Here is a 20,815-nt window from a genome sequence, read left to right on the forward strand (position 1 = left end):
CGAAAGGCAAGTTAGGTAAAAGTGACGTGCTCCATACTGTCAGTTAGTTAGCGTGCTACAGATTGTCAGTTAAACGTCATCGGTATCAAGGATTAGAAGTTTATTGTGGGATACGTGAATTGCCAGCGGGAGGCCAATGAAAAGATAAGTGATAATTGACCTTCTAAATTTCCTTTTCCCGCCCCCCTGCTCAACTCTCTTCAAATTTCTATTCCCCATCACTGCCTCCCCACAACCAAAACAAAACATAGTTTATGGAACGAACAACACATTTGATTCTTTTTAATCAACAGTTATTTAAAACGGAGTCAGCCAAGATTAAGCACGCAGTTTGACATAAGGGAAACAAACCTAGCACAGCGAACTATATATAGTTGGAACCTGTACTTGTAGCAGGCAGCAGGGGCTTCTTGGTCTCGAGTCTGAACACGCAGTTTGTCACAAGGAGCGACTTACATTCGCACTGCACTATTTCTAGCCACGACAGGCAAATAATGCCCTTGGTTCACTGACAGACATGCCATTAGCCACATTAGCCTGTAGCCACGCTCTGCCATACTTCTCACAAAACAAACACGTCCATAGAATTCCACTGCATTCAAGCACTATCGTGGTCTGACCACGCTTCCGCATATACTTGGATAAGACGGCCACAAGTAACACCCCATATAATGGCAACCATGCCTTATACCAAAGATAAAAGGTACCAATTATAGCAGTACAACAGATATCCACGGCCTTAAAATATAGGCCGGATCAGATGGAAAGCCTCAAAATAATACAGGGAGAACAAGCCGAACCATTAAGTGGTTAAGTGTTGCTTTCCGTACCATCGCCGAATTTGGTTGGTCTAGTTGAAGTCAGGCTTCTCAGGGTAAGTGCAGCCAGACTGCTGGATGATAACGTTTGCTGCGTAGCAACCGGCCTTTACGCAGTCCTCGATGCTCTTCCCTTGCACCAACTGAGAGAGGAAGCCTCCAACAAACGCATCACCTAATAAGAAACGGGGTGTAACAAGTCAGGGGCAGCAGCAAAATCACAACTGAAACCCAGTATCCAAATTTCAAATCAGACTGTTGTTTCTGCAGCAATTTTAATGAATATATTCACCAAGCATGCACCTGTCTTGGATTGTCATGAATGCTGAATACTCAATATTAAAAATCTCAATCTCAGGTAATTGTGCAGCTAGATCTACGGATGAATATCCGGGAGGAGAGTTGTATACGTTATGCAACTCTACATCTTAGAATTGTGACTCAAAATATAGTGGCATTTCTTGCACAGCTGAAACAGCTCAATTATACATTTGATCAATCAGTGCCATTAACAACTGGTGCAGATGTTCCTTTTTTATATTATCATGAGAATTTCAGTTTTTTTTGCGAAATCATGAGAATTTAGTTAATTAGCTTACGTCAACATTGTTTTGATAAATACTCCCTCCGTAAAGAAATATAAGAGCGTTTAGATCACTACTTTAGTGATCTAAGTGCTCTTATATTTCTTTACAGAGGGAGTACATAACATCATTTTAGTAAGAAGATACCCCCCCCCCCCCGATCCATATTAATTGTCGCGACATGGATCGGAGGGAGTATTAGATTTACATGGGCTTTTTCAATATTTCAAGGCATATAATATACATGAAAACTAGAACCCATCAATATTATTTAATGAAAGCAACTTTTTAAGCAGTGTCCTTATAACAGTGGCTAGTTCTGAAGCAACCAGAAAAATTAAATCAACTCATTATACAAAAGAAAAAGCATACCAGCGCCATTGGTGTCAACAAGCTTCTCCTTGGGCAATAGGATGACAGGGAATGTTTTCACCTATTCAAAAGATAATAATATTTAGGTTTAGCATATTATCTTAACATAGATTGACTCAACTAAATTCTACATGAAGATTTAAGTGCCCGTTCCTTGATGAATAAAATTTTTGATGTGACATTTGAATAAGCAAACAACTGTGACAAAAACAGATTGCTTTGCAAATAGGCCCACAACAGCAGATTTATTGTCAAAGGAAAGAATTAGCTATCCTTAAAATATGCAATTCTCCTATTTTGCCCTACAGCCTATAATTGGACAAAATCCAACTTAAGTATATAGGTTATTTACTTTCAAACAAGCAGTTGCATACCAGCAGGTTGCTATAACCAAATATGTATGAATAAAGGATAAGCCTATAACGCAACTGCCATGCAGCAAACTGAAAAAAATATACCTTCCCATCCTCGGCCACAACTACTGGATCAGCACCCTGAGTAATCACAGCAATCCTCTTTTGTTTTCCAGAAGCCAGAGGCAGTTGTGAGATCTTCAAAGCGATCTCCTCGACATTCTCAGTCTACAAAGTTACACATGTAAATTTTCAGCAGCACAATAAGCAAATAAAATTATTTTACGAGGATTGAGTAATTACCTCCCACCCTCGGACTTTAGAGAAGATCCTTGCCTCAGTTTCATTTCCAAAGATATAGTCCGCATACCTAAAGTGGTAATACACATAAAACATGTCTTAAACAAATGAGCCAAGATCTCTATAAACTACCAAACTTTAACAGGCTGAAAGATTAGCATGTGGCAAAAATAGGAACATCTCTTGACATTGCTTATGCATTTTGAGTTAAAGCTCATGTAAAGTATCTCAAATAATGTCCAAAACATTTAGCATCACAGAGGAGCAGGTAAAACTTACGGAAGAACCTTCTCTTGGGCATCACGGAAAAACTCGCAGATAAAGGGAGCGGAGAGGTTCATCAAGAAAACCTGAAACAACGTCAATTACAAACACTGGCAACCACCACTTCACAGGGAAGTTTTTTGTTTCGAACCTTTACCTTGTTATTGGCAGCAGCATGCTCAGCAACAAGCTGAATAGATTCAGGGGACACCGTAAGGAAAAAGCCAGCAATGTAGATGTATTTTGCTTTCTCAACTGTCAACAGCAAATGTCACGGTTGTCAGGAACTGTCATCCACCAAATTACAATAATATAGCGAAGTAGAAGATGATGTACAACTCAACTACAGTTTCCACACAAAAAAGACACCTCAATTAGTCATTCAGGAAACAAAATATTAATGCTGTGTTTGGATGTATGTGTATATTCAGCCCCCGAATCTTGAATTGGTATTCGCAAGCCTCTAATACAGCCGTTTGGATGGTCACGGTATTGAATGATGGAAACTTGGCTCAATTTCAAGCGGCACTCCCGCACAGTTGAACGCTCTTTCCCTCGTTACAGAGATGCCGACCTCCGTATTGCACTAAAATTGCTCGTCCTGTAAAACTTACCGTTCCGTTCACCCTCCATAAGAAACAATAAGGGGCTCGACCACGGCAGCCAGGAGCTCGACAATGGACGACACTCCCGCGTCGGAAGGAGAAGAGAGGCAGAGGCCAAAAGCTCGACCACGCCGATCAGACAGACACAGAGATGAGGGCCAGGGGACGGAGGCCAGGTTGTGTACGCAAGAATGAGGGGTATGGAGATGACTTAGTAAGAAATTTGCAATACAATACTCTGGGCATCCAAACAGAAATTAGAACTGGTTGCACTCTTTAGATATCAGCTATGCAGTATATGTACATCCAAACAGAAATCTTAAATCACAGTCCATTTCTTTAGAAAATTGCACTGTGGTTACAAGCTATCTAAGCTAATGTCAGCGTCAATTCAGCAATGAGGAACATAATCCAAGCTAAGAGTTCACAAGAGCTCAAAACAAATACTATACCTAGTGCCCAGTTCTCTGGCTTCTTTAGATGCTCAGATTTGTAGCAGTTCGCAGCAGATAAGTTTGCAATCAATGACCTGACCAGATAAAAAGAATATATATTTCAGATATTGTTAGAGAAGATGCTCAGGATCTAAATGTTGTAGAAGTATGGGACAGAATAATCACATTTAAGTAATTAAGAAATAAACGATGTGAAGACTTGTGTGTTTATGCCTTACAAAAGCTATATTGCATTTCGTTTTAAAACTACGTGCATCGCTGAAATTAAATAACTTTGCGCACTGTTCTCATCATATACACGTCCCTCCCAAGTCCCGACAAGATTGAAACTTAACTTCATTGAATTGCAAAATGACATGCACCACAGGATAGTTCAATAGATAGCACACATGTTTGACAGTGTTAAACAGTTTCCCTAATTAAAGCGAGATGCACATACAACTATTACCATTTATACAGAACCTGGATGAATGTATTACATCATCATTCAGAATAGATGTGTACTACTCCCTCCGTCCGGAAATACTTGTCATCAAAATGAATAAAAGGGGATGTATCTAGATGTATATTAGTTCTAGATACATGCCTTTTTATCCATTTTGATGACAAGTTTTTTTGGACAGAGGGAGTATCATAGAGCATATACTAAGTTTTCTGGTGAGTCTTAATTAAGTGAGTTAGTAAAACAACTAAACGTTACAAATATGTAATGAATCATCAAAGAAAAATGATTTCAAATAAAACAGTGTAAAGCCACAAAATAGAAGGAAACACAATAGCTGGTAAGAGGTATTATCATAGGTGGCATACCTTTCGCCACCAACAACACATACAGCACATGTGCCTGTAGGAGCAGCCTCATCCTCATAGTAATGAGCCTAGATGAATACGTGACAAGACCAAGTCAACATCAGTCCGTTAAGGCGTTAACCAATAGAACAGAAACATTTATATGATAAAATGGAAAAGAAAAAAAGCTCAAGAACTAACAGTAACTCCTGCAGCTTTAGCGGCGCTCTTCATCTCCTCACCATACTTGTCCTTTCCAATGCAACCCATGTAACTTGTTGCACCAGGAGTTTGAAGCATCCACTGCAGAATACATGATATAAAGTAAACAAACAGATCTGGCAAAATCTTTTGGCTGGTCATGGTTTACTTGTGTTTTGAGCTTACTTGGGCAACCCTGATAGAGTTCTGCGTGGCTCCTGGAACATCATGGAACATCAAAAAGAAGATATAATCAATCAGAAAAATCAACAAGATGAAAAGAAATAGCACATTATACATGTTAAAAAAACATTACCTCCAGCAATGTATTCAACATTTTCCTTGCTGGACAACTCATCGTACCTGCCAAAAATCACAGTATGAGGTAAGAAATTATGTCACTGTACAAAATAACGGCACTGGGATACCTATGGTTGGTAACGGCATAGATGCTTACATGGGCAAGTGCTTGTCCTCGGCGAGAATGGCATTGTTCGGCTTGACATCATACCTAAAACAGGGGAGGGAGCATGTCAGCACAGTCATGATTACAACACAAGTTACATAATACTCAAACAACAGTATAGCATCAAAGCCAAGCATGAAGCACTGCGTCAAACCCCTGATCAGCATTCCAGCGTCAATTGCACGAACTTACACAGCATATCAAGCGGCTATATTTGGAGAACTATGCCAACAAATTCGGCAAAAAAAAAACAGGAACACTAGCGAAACCTGTCGCGCATGAAATTGGTGAAAAGAGAAATCGCCGGTGATTGACGAGATAACTCATTGATCCATTGCATAATTTTGCATAACTTTGGATAAGAGACATGATATATCTTTCGACTGTCAAAAATGAAATTATTCGTTCGACTCTTGGTCCCGTGCTGCGCCCGTACGAACTCGCGAAGCACTTTTTGTCGTCTCGGATCTGACGAGGAGAGGCGACGAATCCATCGAAGCTAACAAGAGTAGACCGTACAGATCCAAAGACTAACGCGAACGGAGACAAAAAATTCGAAACCACAGATCGGAACGCAGAAAGCGGGCGGGAGAGATCGGCGCGTACTTAGCGAGGAAGGCCTCGTCGACGACGGCGGAGATGTCGAGAAGGGGGTTGCCCATCCCCAGGAGCACACCCTCGAGGTTGCTCGCCGCCATTTTCTTGCTCCTCTCGACGACGGCTGCGCAAGGAGGCGAGAGCGAGATCTGAGGTCTGCGTTGGCGACTGGCGAGAAGTCCGTTGCAGTGGTGGTGTGGTGGTGGGATGATGGGTGCCGCGGGGGTTTTAGTCGGCCTCGACCAAACCTCGCGTGGCCCACCTGTCAGCCTCCGTGGCTCTGCGTGGTTGGTGAGTGTTGCATTTGCAGGTGGATGGGCAGCGGAAGAAGATCTATCCTACCCATCACGTGGTACTGCTACCAACTCTATTTCTCGTATGCTCGCTGACGTGCGGGTCCGAGATTGACACGCCGCAGCGTTTGATTGGTGCGCAGTAGCGATCTGCACTGTGAGTGGAGAGCGGCGAGATTGCTCTTGGTGGGGCAATCGATGCGTGGGTCCTTTTCGCCCACCAACCGCGTAGAAATCGGTCGGTGCTCGGGAGTGGTGCGGGGGTGGTCCCGCTTAAATAAAGAGCAAAACCCCAACCCGGTTGATGGTCTGTGCGGCCCAGCCCAGCGCAGCAATTTTAGGTTCGTGAATGGCTCAACTCAATGCTGGCCAAACGGGTCGGGCCAACCAGGCCGGCCCGCGAGCACGCCGCACGGCCCGCCACGGGCCAGGCATGGCACGGGCTAAACGGGCCGTGCCCAGCACGCGGCACGCCTTGGGCCATGCTGGGCCTGGATGCAAGGCACGCGGGCCGGCATGGCACGACCCTTTTTTTGAAATATATAAATATATATGTCCAATATAAATACCTATAATACTCTAATATGTTCAACATTTTGTAGTGCTTGCATATTTTTGTAGTGCTTGGATCTTAGTTGTACTATTGCAAAGTAGTCTTTGTAGTTTTTGACCTTTCTGTAATTCTAGAGCATGTTTTGTATTTTTTTTACTTCTTGAAGATGGAAAGTTTTAATGATGTAAGCACTTAAAATTTTCAACATTTTTCTGGGTCTTTCCCCCTGTTTTACTAAGGTATTTCACGGAAAAGAAAACGTGTCGGCGTACCTAAGCATGCCACGGGCCGACCCATTTGCCTCTTGTGTCGTTCTTGGTCTGCTGCCTGCAGCGCGTGGGCCGGCACAGCCCGGCCCGGCTATTAATCGTGCCCTGACGAGCCGGGCCGTGCCAGGCACATTTATGGAGGGCTGGGCCGGACCGTGCCAGGCACATTTATGGAGGGCTGGGCCGGGCCGTGCCAGGCTGGCCTGTTTGGCCAGCTCTGGCTCAACTGAGGGCCCTGCTATACATCGCCTGTAGCGACACATTCACGTGGGGCGCCTCTATGTCTCGTTTACAGCGAGACAGACGGCTGCCTCGCACCCAATGGCGGAGCCTATTGGAGGCCAAAGGGGGCCATGACCCCCCTTTCAAATGTGCAAGTACTTTTCTACTACCTACTAGAACAATGCTCGTGCATTGCAATGGGATATAAATATTCTAGTGCATTAGCTTGTGATTTACCTGTCCATAATAATGTGATTGTGTAAATAAATGTTCATCAAATTCTGCCCGTGAATTACCTCATAATTTGATTAGATGTTTGGTAAGTAATTTAAAATGAAATTGGTTCAAAAGATAAGTGAATTTAGGTGATTGATTATCATGTATATAAACATGGAAGGTTGGACGAAGGGGTAATGGGAAGAAAGGTGAAATGTGAACCTTACATTCTTTTTAAGTAGTAGAGATAGTAGAGATACTGCCTATTCTTTTCTAGCCCATCAACGCAGAGCTCACCTCCACATAACAATTACGCAGAGGCAGGCAAGTAATTCTCTCGAAAAAAGCATGTAGCATGTTGTGAGCTTGGACATATTTTCAGATTGACCCCCCCCCCGGCCCAGTTCCTTGTAACGCTCCGCTCACACCTCGTGCAAGCTTACAAGGAGTAGGTCATGGGCTAGGAACGTTGGTTATGCTAGCCAAATTTTGTTTTCCTTCCCTTTTTATATTTTTATTTAAAATTTAAACGCATATATTATTATTTTTAGTTTAAAAAGTGTAAAAACCATGAGTTTGAAGAAAAAAGCTTAACATAGTATAAAAAAATATTAGCGCAGTCTTTTATTAACACAGTACAAATGCAGAAGCTCACATACACATGCATAGACTCTAATCTCTGAAATATTGAACCAGTATAGTATCTTAAGATTGACAAAGTTGCTATAGACGCCTTCGTAGTCGACAAGAACATATGGCCTAACATAAATTAGGAAAAATGCGACCACCAATGCGAAGTCTGGACTTGAACCATGGTGGGTTGGTTCAACGACAATGAACCTAACCATGTAAGCTACGCTTAGTTCGTGTTATCGCAGTCCTAAAATGTTGATAACTTGCACAAAAAAAGTATTCCTTACAACGAAAAAAATGTTCCCATGTTTAAAAAAAAGTAAAATTTTCTTAAAATGTATATACAATGTAAAAAATGTTTGTGTGATGTAAAATGTGTTTCATACAATTAGATAAATGTACATGGCATGTCAAAGAAATATTCTCACATCTCAAAATGTAGCGACCCGACCCGAATGGATCAAGTCTCTGTGCTTAAGTGTCATCCCTGGATCGGTATGCTGACACACACAGTACTCGAGGATTTATAACAGAGGTAAATCACATGTATAAAGTAACGTAAATACTATTACCTCAATCCAAAAAGCGGAAGTAACAAGGTTGTGGATTCCCATCAACACCAACGGCAAAGTTGAGTGTAGAAATCGTAACCCTAACGTATCACTTACTCGTCGTAAGATATCCTGCAACATGAAACGTTGCAGCCCGAAAACGGGTCAGCACATGGAATATGCTGGCAATTCACACCATAGAGAAATGATGAGCAAAGGCTATCACTACATGCATATATGGCTGGTGGAAAAGCTCTATGGTTATAATGTTTTTGCGAAAAGCCAATTTTTCCCTACTGCAAAGGAATAAATTTTATTTAACTATCATGGTGGTTGTTGAACATTGAGAATGGTTGACAGCATTCTCAATCCCAATTAAGTATCATCATCAAAACCCAACAAAATTAATTAAAGCAACATGATGAGATCAACGGGATAATCCAAGAACTAGATACTCAAGATGTCCATAACGGGGGACACGGCTAATCATGATTAGTTTGTACACGCTCCAGAGGTTTGCGCACTTTTCCCCACAAGACTCGATCGCCTCCGCTTGATTCTCGCACTACATGATGTTTGAGAAACGGATGACCGAGACACAGTCTTTCAGAAGCGTTAGCACCTTACGATGGGTAGACCGGTACACCTACATCCCCTACATCTGCTCTACCACTGTAAGAGTTCACACAACTTAATCAACTATGTTAGAGCCCATAATAGCTTGTGGCTGCACACGGAAGTTTCTAGCATGAATAATCTCATGATCCCTTTAAACCTGGGTGGCGGTCCAAAAGAAAACAGACAATCCTGGAATACCCAGGTACCTCAATCCACCCAGATGTGAGTTTTAGTTGCCACCTTAAGTTTAACCATATATTAACAATCTCACATCTGTCATGGATATCTCTCAAACACAATCCACGTCTACAAGCATAGCATAGCAATATAAGCAACGTAGAAGTAACTTCCAAGGGTTTGATAATAAAACAGGTGATAGGTACTACCTCAACTACTTCCCAATACCCACAATTTAATTAGATCCTAACCATGCAATGTTTGAGGGTTGATCTAATGCAACAAAACTGGGTAGTAAAGGGATATGATCAAAGTGTGAACTTGCCTGCAATGTTGATGAAGATGATTCGCACTCATAACTCTTGATAGTTCTACTCGTCACACTTCGTTTAATCTATCGTGAGCGAGCAATAGTAACCACACATAAGCAATCACTCAAAAGATCGGGAAGAACGAAGAAGACAGTTCGGAAAACATCAAAACCAAGCAAATAACTCTTGTAACATAAAACAATTTCTAACAGTACCAAAATTATGTGAATTTGGCCTTATCAGAAAGTTTAGGTCAAGAGCTTCGATTTGCAAAAAGAATCAACTAAATCGGAGTTACGGAACTCAAGTTATGTTCAAAAGAAGTTTGAATATGAATCTGAACAAAATTCGAAATTTAAAAATTCCAAAAAGTTGACGTGACAGGTCAACTAGATAGGTGAAAACAAGGCGAAACTATAGGCGCTGGTTTCATCTAATTTGGATGAACGAGTAAAAAGTTCTATTTGAAAAATCAGGGCCAAGTTGTTTTACAGAAGAAAAATAGTTACGGCTAAAAGAATTTTAGGTCTAACGTATAAATGCAGAATAAATATACCTTTATAAGGTATAGAAAAGACGACTTCGGAGTGAGGAGACAACTTCCAAAAGTCCCGCCGGAGAGGAGAGATATATTTTTTTCTTTAATAAATCTAGTCAAACCAAAATATTGATTTAACCCGAATCAGATGATTTTTGAAGTCTCTATGGGTCTATATTTATTGGTGAAAAAAAAGGCTTAAAGGTCAAAGGCTAGGCAATGTGGGACTAAACGTAGACGAAAAACAAAAAAAAAAGAGAAAAGCGAATGGGCTAAAGCTTCGGCCGGCCGCGCGCGTGCGTGCGGCAGTTTTTTTTTTCCAAACACTAAAAGAAGGAAGAAAAAAATTTAAGAAAAAGAAAAATATTTTTTTTCTACAAACATAACAAAAAAAACAACATGGGCCGGCATGGGTGCACTGTGCACGTAGGCGGCGGATAAAATTTGGGCGGCACGTACAGTTTCTTTTTTATTAAAAACAGAAAGGAAAACTGTATAACGAAAACAAAAATAAAATTGTACATAGGCATATTATATATCAAAATTTTCAGAAAAAGATTTTCTATGATATGATCATTTTTCTAGCGTCCAATAAATTATACAAAAATTCAGATAAAGCAAAGAGTGCTACTGCTGCAATAAAACCTCATAAAAATCATTTTAAAAATACCAAAATGATTTCAAATTAATTTTTCTCTAATTTGCTATTGTAGGGAATCATGTTACCCTATTTTCCATATATATTTGTTTTGGAGAAAAATAATTTGAATAAAACCCAAATACTCCAAATTGAAAATAATTTCCAAAAGAACTTTAAATTAGATCCTTTTAAACTTCCAACTCATATTTCATATGTTTTGAAGAAGTGATTTTATCTTCTCTCATGAAAATCATTGAGTTGCTTGAAGTTTCTGAATTGGAATTATTTTTAAATGATATTCAAATATTTACAACACCCCTTTTCATTTAAATAAATGGAAGAAGTCATGTCATCTTCTCTCCAGGGTTTTGTGATGAAAAGAATTTGAATTCATGGAGATCATAAAAGCAAAAATGAAAGTTTGGGAAAGTCCTTTTATTCCCTCTCATTTAACTTTCAAAAGATTTCGAATTCACTCACTTTCAGTCAATCAATCACACAACAATCCAACAAACAATCAAATCTATCTATTTATTATAACATTCCAAAATTTAGAATTTTGGGATGTTACAAACCTACCACCCTTAAAATGAATCTCGTCCTCGAGATTCGGAGAGGCTAGAAAGAAAATAGGTTAGGTTTGGGGTCTTCTCAAAATCCATCGGTCATCACAGGGGGTCTGGGGTGCTAGCACCCTTAGAAACATTGTCATGGTCCCATCAGTACTCATATACTCCATCCTTAATCTTGATGGGGCCGGTCTTCTCAAATTCTCGAGATAATTCCTTCTCTGGCTCTTCAGGTAGTGGCATAACCTTTTTCTCAATTCTTTTGTCCCTTTGTCTTGGTATGGTCCTTCAGAGACTGGGTCTTCTTAGCTGACGGGTCAGGCGCCAATACTAAACAACTATCGATATCTCATGGTGGTCTTCCAATTATGGTTTCTCCTACAGGAAATGGGTCTGGGTTGATCCTCACCGTATAACCTACGATTGGCAAGAGTTGCCTTGTACAAGGGAAAAATACTTACACCATTCTAAGGTTCAAACAAGGTTTGATCGTCGTCTCTCTACTATAGGTAAGTCACTCAGTTTTACCATCCCACATAGCAAGGCGAATAATAAGAGTAAGTCGGTATGGTGATCAATCCATCCCGCACCCAAATCATTACCTGGTATATGGTTTAGCGAACCTCGCAATCTAACACTCGGTCATCCTCACAAGCATTGCAGAATTTCTCTTGTCGACGAACCAAGTTCGGAAAAATCCATTGATTCTGCAAGCCAAACAAACATCTATCGTTCCTTCCCAACCCTCAGGTTTTGCGTTACTCCTATAAAATCGTCTGTTGATAAAATCGTAACTTCTTCCGGGGTTTTTCCTTCAGCAAGAATGTGCTTGCTTCTTGGCAGGTCCTGGGGCCTGTGGGTTATGGCCCATCTCATCACTGGTAAACCTTGAACTCATCATCGGGGAAACTGATCCTTAATCCAACATCCAACTTCCTAGTATTCTTAAATCCATCCAATTGTACTGTCTTCCTTCCTTCTATTGGCACCAAACTACGACGTGATTACTCAGACTCATCATGGAATTTCCATTGATCCATATTTCCAACATCATACCTCCTTTATATCCAATAGTACTTCATCTCTTCATCCTCGAGGGATATCCCACATACCGAGATAAAAAAACTTATACTTATGAAGTCCATACTCCACTTCGTGGAACATCATTATCCTTTCCAGGGTCAAGCGTCCTTACAGGGGAATATTGGCCATCTCTGCATGGCACTTCTTCAACTGGGAAACATGAAACACATCATGAACTCCTGACAGTCCTTCGGGTGACTCCAACTTGTAGGCCACTTCTCCCATACGCTCCAAAACTCGGTATGGTCCTACAAATCTCGGGGCTAACTTTCCCTTAACTCCAAATCGTTTAATTCCTCGCAGAGGGGTCATACGAAGACATGCTCTGTCTCCAATTTCATAGACTGCCTCCTTGCATTTTTTAGTCTGCAAAACTCTTCTGCCTGGACTGAGCTACCTTCAGTCTATCTCGAATCAACTTAACATTTTCTTCTGACTCCTTTATCACATTTGGTCCAAACAACTGACGGTCTCCAACTTCATCCCGCATCAACGGTGTCTGGCTCCTTCTCCCATACAAAGCTTCAAAAGGGGCCATCTTCAAACTGGCTTGGTAACTGTTGTTGTATGAGAACTCCGCGTAAGGTAGATTATCATCCCTACTAGATCCATAATCTAGCGCACACGCTCTCAACATGTCCTCCAGAATCTGATTGACTCTCTCGGTCTATCCATCTGTCTGCGGATGAAAGGCTGTACTGAACTCTAGCCTAGTACCCAAAGTCTGGTGCAACTGATTTCAAAACTTTGAGGTAAACTGTGTTCCTCTATCTGATACGATGGTCCTCGAAACTCCATGCAGACATACGATCCTGGTCAAATATATCTTGGCCAACTTCGCACTTGTATAGGTGGTTTTCACTGGGATAAAGTGAGCCACTTTGGTCAAGCGAATCAACTACTACCCAGATAGAATCATATCCCGATCGGGTTCTGGGAAATCCGGTAATGGAATCCATGCCAAGCTTATCCTACTTCCATTCGGGTATCGGCATAGGCTGTAGTAATCCGGCTGGCTTCTGATGCTCTGCCTTTACTCTCTGGCATACATCACCTACGACTACATACTCCGCAATAACCTTCTTCATACCAGTCCACCAGAAACGCTCCTTCAAATCCAAATACATCTTGGTGTTTCCAGGGCGAATTGAGTATGGTGAGTCATGAGCCTCCTGAAGTATTTACTTCCTGATCTTTGCATTATTGGGAACATATACACGGTCCTCGAACCATAAGGTGTCGTGTTCATCCTTACTAAAACCTTTGGCCTTTCCTGTGCTCATTCTCACTTTTATCTCGGCAATCTCTTTGTCATTCTTCTCAGCTTCACGGACCTTTCCCAATAATGTAGACTGAACTTCCATTGCTGCAACCAAACCCTTGGGAACAATCTCCAACCGAAGTTCCCTGAGATCCTCGGCTCACTCCTTTGGCAATCCTCCGCTTATGAGGGTATTCGTCCTTGTTTTCTTTATGGTTGTGTCCTATTTCTCCACAAAGCTTGTATGCACAAGGTTTCTTCATATCCTTTCCATAAGGCCTCAATTTCTGGGACACAAGCCAAGACTTTGGCAAAGTCAACTCAAATTCTTTCCAAGTGGTTACTCTTTGCCATCCATTGATGGTTTGGTACATCCTCCACCCAGTAGCAGCAACTCTTTTAAAACACTAAAGAGCATGCTGGGTCATATCCTTTCTGGCTATAGGGTTATTCTCCATGTGATCCTTCATGTTCTGAATCCAGCGGTCCGTCTCCAATTGACTCATCGGTCCACAAAATATAAGCTCATCTCCATTCATCCTCTATTGGGTCCATGGGTTTGGGGTGAGATAAGAGAGATAGAGAGAGATGCACACAATACAAACAAAAGTTTTGAAAAGACAGATTTTTATTTTGTGGCTGTCGGAAAAACATCAAACAAATGACAGCTCACAAACGTCGCATCTAACGTAGGTATAACAGGGGTTTGGTCTTCTAAAGGTCAATAAATCTTCAACGTCATCAAACTCTTCAAGTCTTGTTCATGCCTCCAATGGCTTCTTCCAATCATGCTTGTCCTTCTTAAGTTCTTTTGCCAGATCATCTCTGTTGACTCAAAGTCTCTCGTGACATCCTTGAATATTCTGGAGTTGCATTCCAAACTTCTGGGTTTCATCAACCTCGACATGAACCATGATCCTACTGTCCTTCAGTTCCTGACGAATCTTTGATGTCTCAAGGTTTTGCTCCTCTAGCTTGGCTACTTTCAGCTTCTGGGTCCTGAGTTCTTCACGAAACGCTTCCTTATCAAATACTGTTTCCTGCAGGTCCATCTTAACTTCTTGATGTAATACTCCAAATCCTGGTGATACACCAGCTAAGGTTAAAACTTCATCTTTTGCTGATAGGTGCTCCATCAGCCTTCTACCATCCAATCCTTCCAAGGAAATGCATGCTTAACTCGGCACAGTGACAATAGCATATGCGGGCGATAACTTCATGGATAGCTGTGTTTCTGCTCTTGTCATTTCCATGAGCTATCATTCCATAGTTGATATCTCCTGCCTTAGGGTTTTCTTGTCAAAACTCTGAGTTCTAATGCTCCAAGTTCTGGTCTTTCTCCGATACACCTTGATCTCGGGTATTGACGGCTTCTATAGTCTGACAAAATTCATAAGGGTAGCCTTCATATACCAATCTAGAAATTCTTCAGAGCCTTCAAATTCTCCTAGTCTTCGGAGTCTTCAACCGTTGTAGTTTCCATTATTATAATTCTTCGTAAAATCCTCTTCATTCCAAAGTGGTCTTAGTTGTCCGATATCTTGTCCTTCTTGGAGTGGTCTCATCAGTCGAATCTTCGAGTGGTCCAAAGGGAAAAGGGGTATGGTCTCACTAAAAGGAATATTTGAATAAGCTCAGAAGAGAAGAGAGGTAAAAGATCCTTTGAAAATGAAGTTTGTAGAGAAAATCTTTCCTATGGGCTTGCCAGTTTCTAGGGTCACGTCCTATAGTCAACATGTGCTCTGATACCATCTTGTAGCGACCCGACCCGAATGGATCAAGTCTCTGTGCTTAAGTGTCATCCCTGGATCGGTATGCTGACACACACAGTACTCGAGGATTTATAACAGAGGTAAATCACATGTATAAAGTAACGTAAATACTATTACCTCAATCCAAAAAGCGGAAGTAACAAGGTTGTGGATTCCCATCAACACCAACGGCAAAGTTGAGTGTAGAAATCGTAACCCTAACGTATCACTTACTCGTCGTAAGATATCCTGCAACATGAAACGTTGCAGCCCAAAAACGGGTCAGCACATGGAATATGCTGGCAAATTCACACCATAGAGAAATGATGAGCAAAGGCTATCACTACATGCATATATGGCTGGTGGAAAAGCTCTATGGTTATAATGTTTTTGCGAAAAGCCAATTTTTCCCTACTGCAAAGGAATAAATTTTATTTAACTATCATGGTGGTTGTTGAACATTGAGAATGGTTGACAGCATTCTCAATCCCAATTAAGTATCATCATCAAAACCCAACAAAATTAATTAAAGCAACATGATGAGATCAACGGGATAATCCAAGAACTAGATACTCAAGATGTCCATAACGGGGGACACGGCTAATCATGATTAGTTTGTACACGCTCCAGAGGTTTGCGCACTTTTTCCCACAAGACTCGATCGCCTCCGCTTGATTCTCGCACTACATGATGTTTGAGAAACGGATGACCGAGACACAGTCTTTCAGAAGCGTTAGCACCTTACGATGGGTAGACCGGTACACCTACATCCCCTACATCTGCTCTACCACTGTAAGAGTTCACACAACTTAATCAACTATGTTAGAGCCCATAATAGCTTGTGGCTGCACACGGAAGTTTCTAGCATGAATAATCTCATGATCCCTTTAAACCTGGGTGGCGGTCCAAAAGAAAACAGACAATCCTGGAATACCCAGGTACCTCAATCCACCCAGATGTGAGTTTTAGTTGCCACCTTAAGTTTAACCATATATTAACAATCTCACATCTGTCATGGATATCTCTCAAACACAATCCACGTCTACAAGCATAGCATAGCAATATAAGCAACGTAGAAGTAACTTCCAAGGGTTTGATAATAAAACAGGTGATAGGTACTACCTCAACTACTTCCCAATACCCACAATTTAATTAGATCCTAACCATGCAATGTTTGAAGGTTGATCTAATGCAACAAAACTGGGTAGTAAAGGGATATGATCAAAGTGTGAACTTGCCTGCAATGTTGATGAAGATGATTCGCACTCATAACTCTTGATAGTTCTACTCGTCACACTCCGTTTAATCTATCGTGAGCGAGCAATAGTAACCACACATAAGCAATCACTCAAAAGATCGGGAAGAACGAAGAAGACAGTTCGGAAAACATCAAAACCAAGCAAATAACTCTTGTAACATAAAACAATTTCTAACAGTACCAAAATTATGTGAATTTGGCCTTATCAGAAAGTTTAGGTCAAGAGCTTCGATTTGCAAAAAGAATCAACTAAATCGGAGTTACGGAACTCAAGTTATGTTCAAAAGAAGTTTGAATATGAATCTAAACAAAATTCGAAATTTAAAAATTCCAAAAAGTTGACGTGACAGGTCAACTAGATAGGTGAAAACAAGGCAAAACTATAGGCGCTGGTTTATCTAATTTGGATGAACGAGTAAAAAGTTATGGCTATTTGAAAAATCAGGGCCAAGTTGTTTTACAGAAGAAAAATAGTTACGGCTAAAAGAATTTTAGGTCTAACGTATAAATGCAGAATAAATATACCTTTATAAGATATAGAAAAGACGACTTCGGAGTGAGGAGACAACTTCCAAAAGTCCCACCGGAGAGGAGAGATAATTTTTTTTCTTTAATAAATCTAGTCAAACCAAAATATTGATTTAACCCGAATCAGATATTTTTTAAGTCTCTATGGGTCTATATTTATTGGTGGAAAAAAGACTTAAAGTCAAAGGCTAGGCAATGTGGGACTAAACGTAGACGAAAAACAAAAAAAAGAGAAGAGAAAAGCGCATGGGCTAAAGCTTCGGCTGGCCGCGCGCGTGCGTGCGGCAGGTTTTTTTCCAAACACTAAAAGAAGGAAGAAAAATTTTTTAAGAAAAAGAAAAATATTTTTTTTTCTGCAAACATAACCAAAAAAACAACATGGGCCGGCATGGGTGCACTGTGCACGTAGGCCGCGTATAAAATTTGGACGGCACGTACAGTTTCTTTTTTATTAAAAACAGAAAGAGAAACTGTATAACGAAAATAAAATTAAAATTGTGCATAGGCATATTATATATCAAAATTTTCAGAAAAGATTTTCTATGATATGATCATTTTTCTAGCGTCCAATAAATTATACAAAAATTCAGATAAAGCAAAGAGTGCTACTGCTGCAATAAAACCTCATAAAAATCATTTTAAAAATACCAAAATGATTTCAAATTAATTTTTCTCCAATTTTCTATTGTAGGGAATCATGTTACCCTATTTTCCATATATATTTGTTTTGGAGAAAAATAATTTGAATAAAACCCAAATACTCCAAATTGAAAATAATTTTCAAAAAAACTTTAAATTAGATCCTTTTAAACTTCCAACTCATATTTCATATGTTTTGAAGAAGTCATTTTATCTTTTCTCATGAAAATCATTGAGTTGCTTGAAGTTTCTGAATTGGAAATATTTTCAAATGATATTCAAATATTTACAACACCCCTTTTCATTTAAATAAATGGAAGAAGTCATGTCATCTTCTCTCCAGGGTTTTGTGATGAAAAGAATTTGAATTCATGGAGATCATAAAAGCAAAATGAAAGTTTGGGAAAGTCCTTTGATGCCCTCTCATTTAACTTTCAAAAGATTTCGAATTCACTCACTTTCAGTCAATCAATCACACAACAATCCAACAAACAATCAAATCTATCTATTTATTATAACATTCCAAAATTTAGAATTTTGGGATGTTACACAAAAAATGTTCATGACATTTAAACAAATGTTAGTGCAACATAAAAAAAGTTCGCATAGGTTAGGAAAATGTTTATTTCCATTGAAAAAATGAACGCCGCATTTTAAGGAAAATGTTCACATGTGTGGCACAAATGCCTAGGAACTTTTGAGAAAAATTATGCAAGGTAATGTGTATTTTAAAAAGGTTTATTGCCATTAAAAATACACAATGTGTATTTGTATAATGTAAGCATGTATTGCAAAAAGTGCTTAAATCATTTATTTTAAAGAACGTACATCATGTATTTGAAAAATTGCCAATGTGTATCAAAAAATGTGTATAATGAAGATACCGAGTAAACAAAAAAGGAAATAAAATAAAACCCAAGGAACAAACAAAAAATCAAGGAAAACCCAAGAAAACAAAACAAACCCATGAAAGAAACGTAACAACCAAAGTATAATGAGGAAAGAAAGAGAAAAACCGAAGAAAACCAGTGAAAAACAAAGACAACCAAAGTTAAACAAAGAAAGAGTAAAAAAAATCAGAAAGAGTGGTGAAAAACATAATAAAACAAAGAAGCAAAGCGACCTGCTCTAATGGTCCAGCCCGATAGTCGACCGTCTGTAGGCCATTCCTCATAGACATGAAATCGGTACGGGCGAGACATAGCTCTCACGCAAGGGTATAGGAGATGTTCACGGTCACGGGAGCTCATATACGACATTTCTTTTGTTTTGAGACAGACGATCGTTGCGTATAAAAAGTAGGGACGCAACGCATAGTGGGTTTTCCTATTTTGGCCGGCCCATTGGCAGGCAGTAAACCATTGATCTGCTGGCTTTTACTTTAGCACCGGTTTACTGTAGGGGATATTAAAAAAAATGCGGCCAAATTTTATAAAAAAAATGAAAACGCGAAAAGGAATGATCGTGTATGGTTTTGAAAATAATTTTTTTCCAAAAAAAGGAACAAAATTTTGAGTTTCATACATTTTAATAAAAAAATGAACATATCTTAGAAATTTTCAACAATTTTGAAAAACCTAAATATTTTTTTAAAACGTGAAACATTTTTGATATTCTGGAAACATTTGTTTTCGTTTATTTTTATGATTTTAAACAGTTTCCAAAAGTGAGCAATTTCTAAACTTCCAGTCATCTTTAAAGAACGCAATTGGTTTGGAAAACATACATAAAATTTAGAAATTCTGAATATTAATTGAAAGTGCAAACATTTGTTTTGAACTTTGGAAAAAAATTCAAGTTGAATATTTTTGGAATTGATGAATTGTAAACAAGTGAAGAAAGAAACAGGAAAAAACGAAATAAAATACAAAAGGAAAACAGAAACGCCAGGAAAAGAAAACCAGTAAAAGCCAAACAGAATCTTCTAGAATGTTCCTTTTTTTTCTAGGCTCTTCAGAATCTTCCTAAAACCGCATTATTGTGCTAGTGTTAAATGGGCCAGCGCACACTTTGCTTGGTTAGTCGCTCCCGCTTGTGCGTTATGCATATTATTTGACCTGAATCCTATTTAGCACTTAAGGCACCGGTTTTAGGTAATTTGGCAAACCGGCACACACCCCCTCTACTTCACTAATTTCTATATAGGAAACGGCATGCAGTTTTTTTCCCATTGGCTCAAGTTCAGCTGTTATTTTCTCGGCATTTTTCCTTTCGGTGTTTTCATTCATAGTCTTCGCTCATATTTTTATTTTTCCTTTTTTTTCATTATTATTCATATTTTTGTTTCTTTTCTTTTTTCAAAGCAAGAATTTTTTAAAAAATTGTGATTTTTTTGCAAAACACATGAACTTCTCTTAAATTTGTGACCTTTTATTGAATATGCGGAATGTTTTCTTCCAAAATCCGTCAACTTTTTATAAAAATCATTTTTTTTCCACAATTGATGAACATTTTAAACATTATTGAACCTTTTTTAAACCCATGAACGTTTTTAAAATTTGAGAACTTCTTTTCAAAATATGTGAACTTTTCTTCAAATCCGCAAGCTTTATTTTGAATTCATGAACTTTTTTTTTCTGAAATTCACGTTTTTTTCCAAGCTTTATTGGTGAATTTTTTCCACATCTCCGAACTTTTTTCAACATATGAACTTTTTACAAAACACACGAGCTTTTCTACAAATTCGTGATTTTTTGTGCAAAATCGATGAACTATTTCCATACCCACGATTTAGTTTCAAAACCCGTGATGTCTTTTAAAATTCGTGAATTTTTTTATAACATGTGAACTTTTCTTCAAGTCCAACAACTTTTTTTGAAATCACAAACTTTTTTCCAAAATCCATTAACTTATTTCTAATAATTGATGAACTTTTTCCAGATTTTACATTCTTTTTCTTGT

At 39.3% G+C, this 20,815-nt stretch overlaps 1 protein-coding gene across 1 annotated transcript; it reads right to left on the bottom strand.

Annotated features, from left to right (window-relative positions):
- Window positions 1-669: 669 nt before the first annotated feature.
- On the bottom strand, window positions 670-6,110 carry LOC123144876 (adenosine kinase 2). Its single transcript, XM_044564125.1, has 13 exons — window positions 5,814-6,110; window positions 5,199-5,252; window positions 5,058-5,104; window positions 4,928-4,959; window positions 4,742-4,843; window positions 4,562-4,629; window positions 3,749-3,825; window positions 2,849-2,946; window positions 2,707-2,777; window positions 2,431-2,497; window positions 2,233-2,355; window positions 1,775-1,835; window positions 670-993 (listed from the first exon to the last, which is right to left on the bottom strand). The coding sequence occupies exons 1-13, from the start codon at window positions 5,903-5,905 to the stop codon at window positions 851-853; spliced, it is 1,035 nt and encodes a 344-aa protein (XP_044420060.1). The 5' UTR covers window positions 5,906-6,110; the 3' UTR covers window positions 670-850.
- Between the last annotated feature and the right edge of the window lie 14,705 nt (window positions 6,111-20,815).

This window comes from Triticum aestivum, chromosome 6D (assembly GCF_018294505.1).
Source record: "Triticum aestivum cultivar Chinese Spring chromosome 6D, IWGSC CS RefSeq v2.1, whole genome shotgun sequence".
Taxonomy (NCBI): domain Eukaryota; kingdom Viridiplantae; phylum Streptophyta; class Magnoliopsida; order Poales; family Poaceae; genus Triticum; species Triticum aestivum.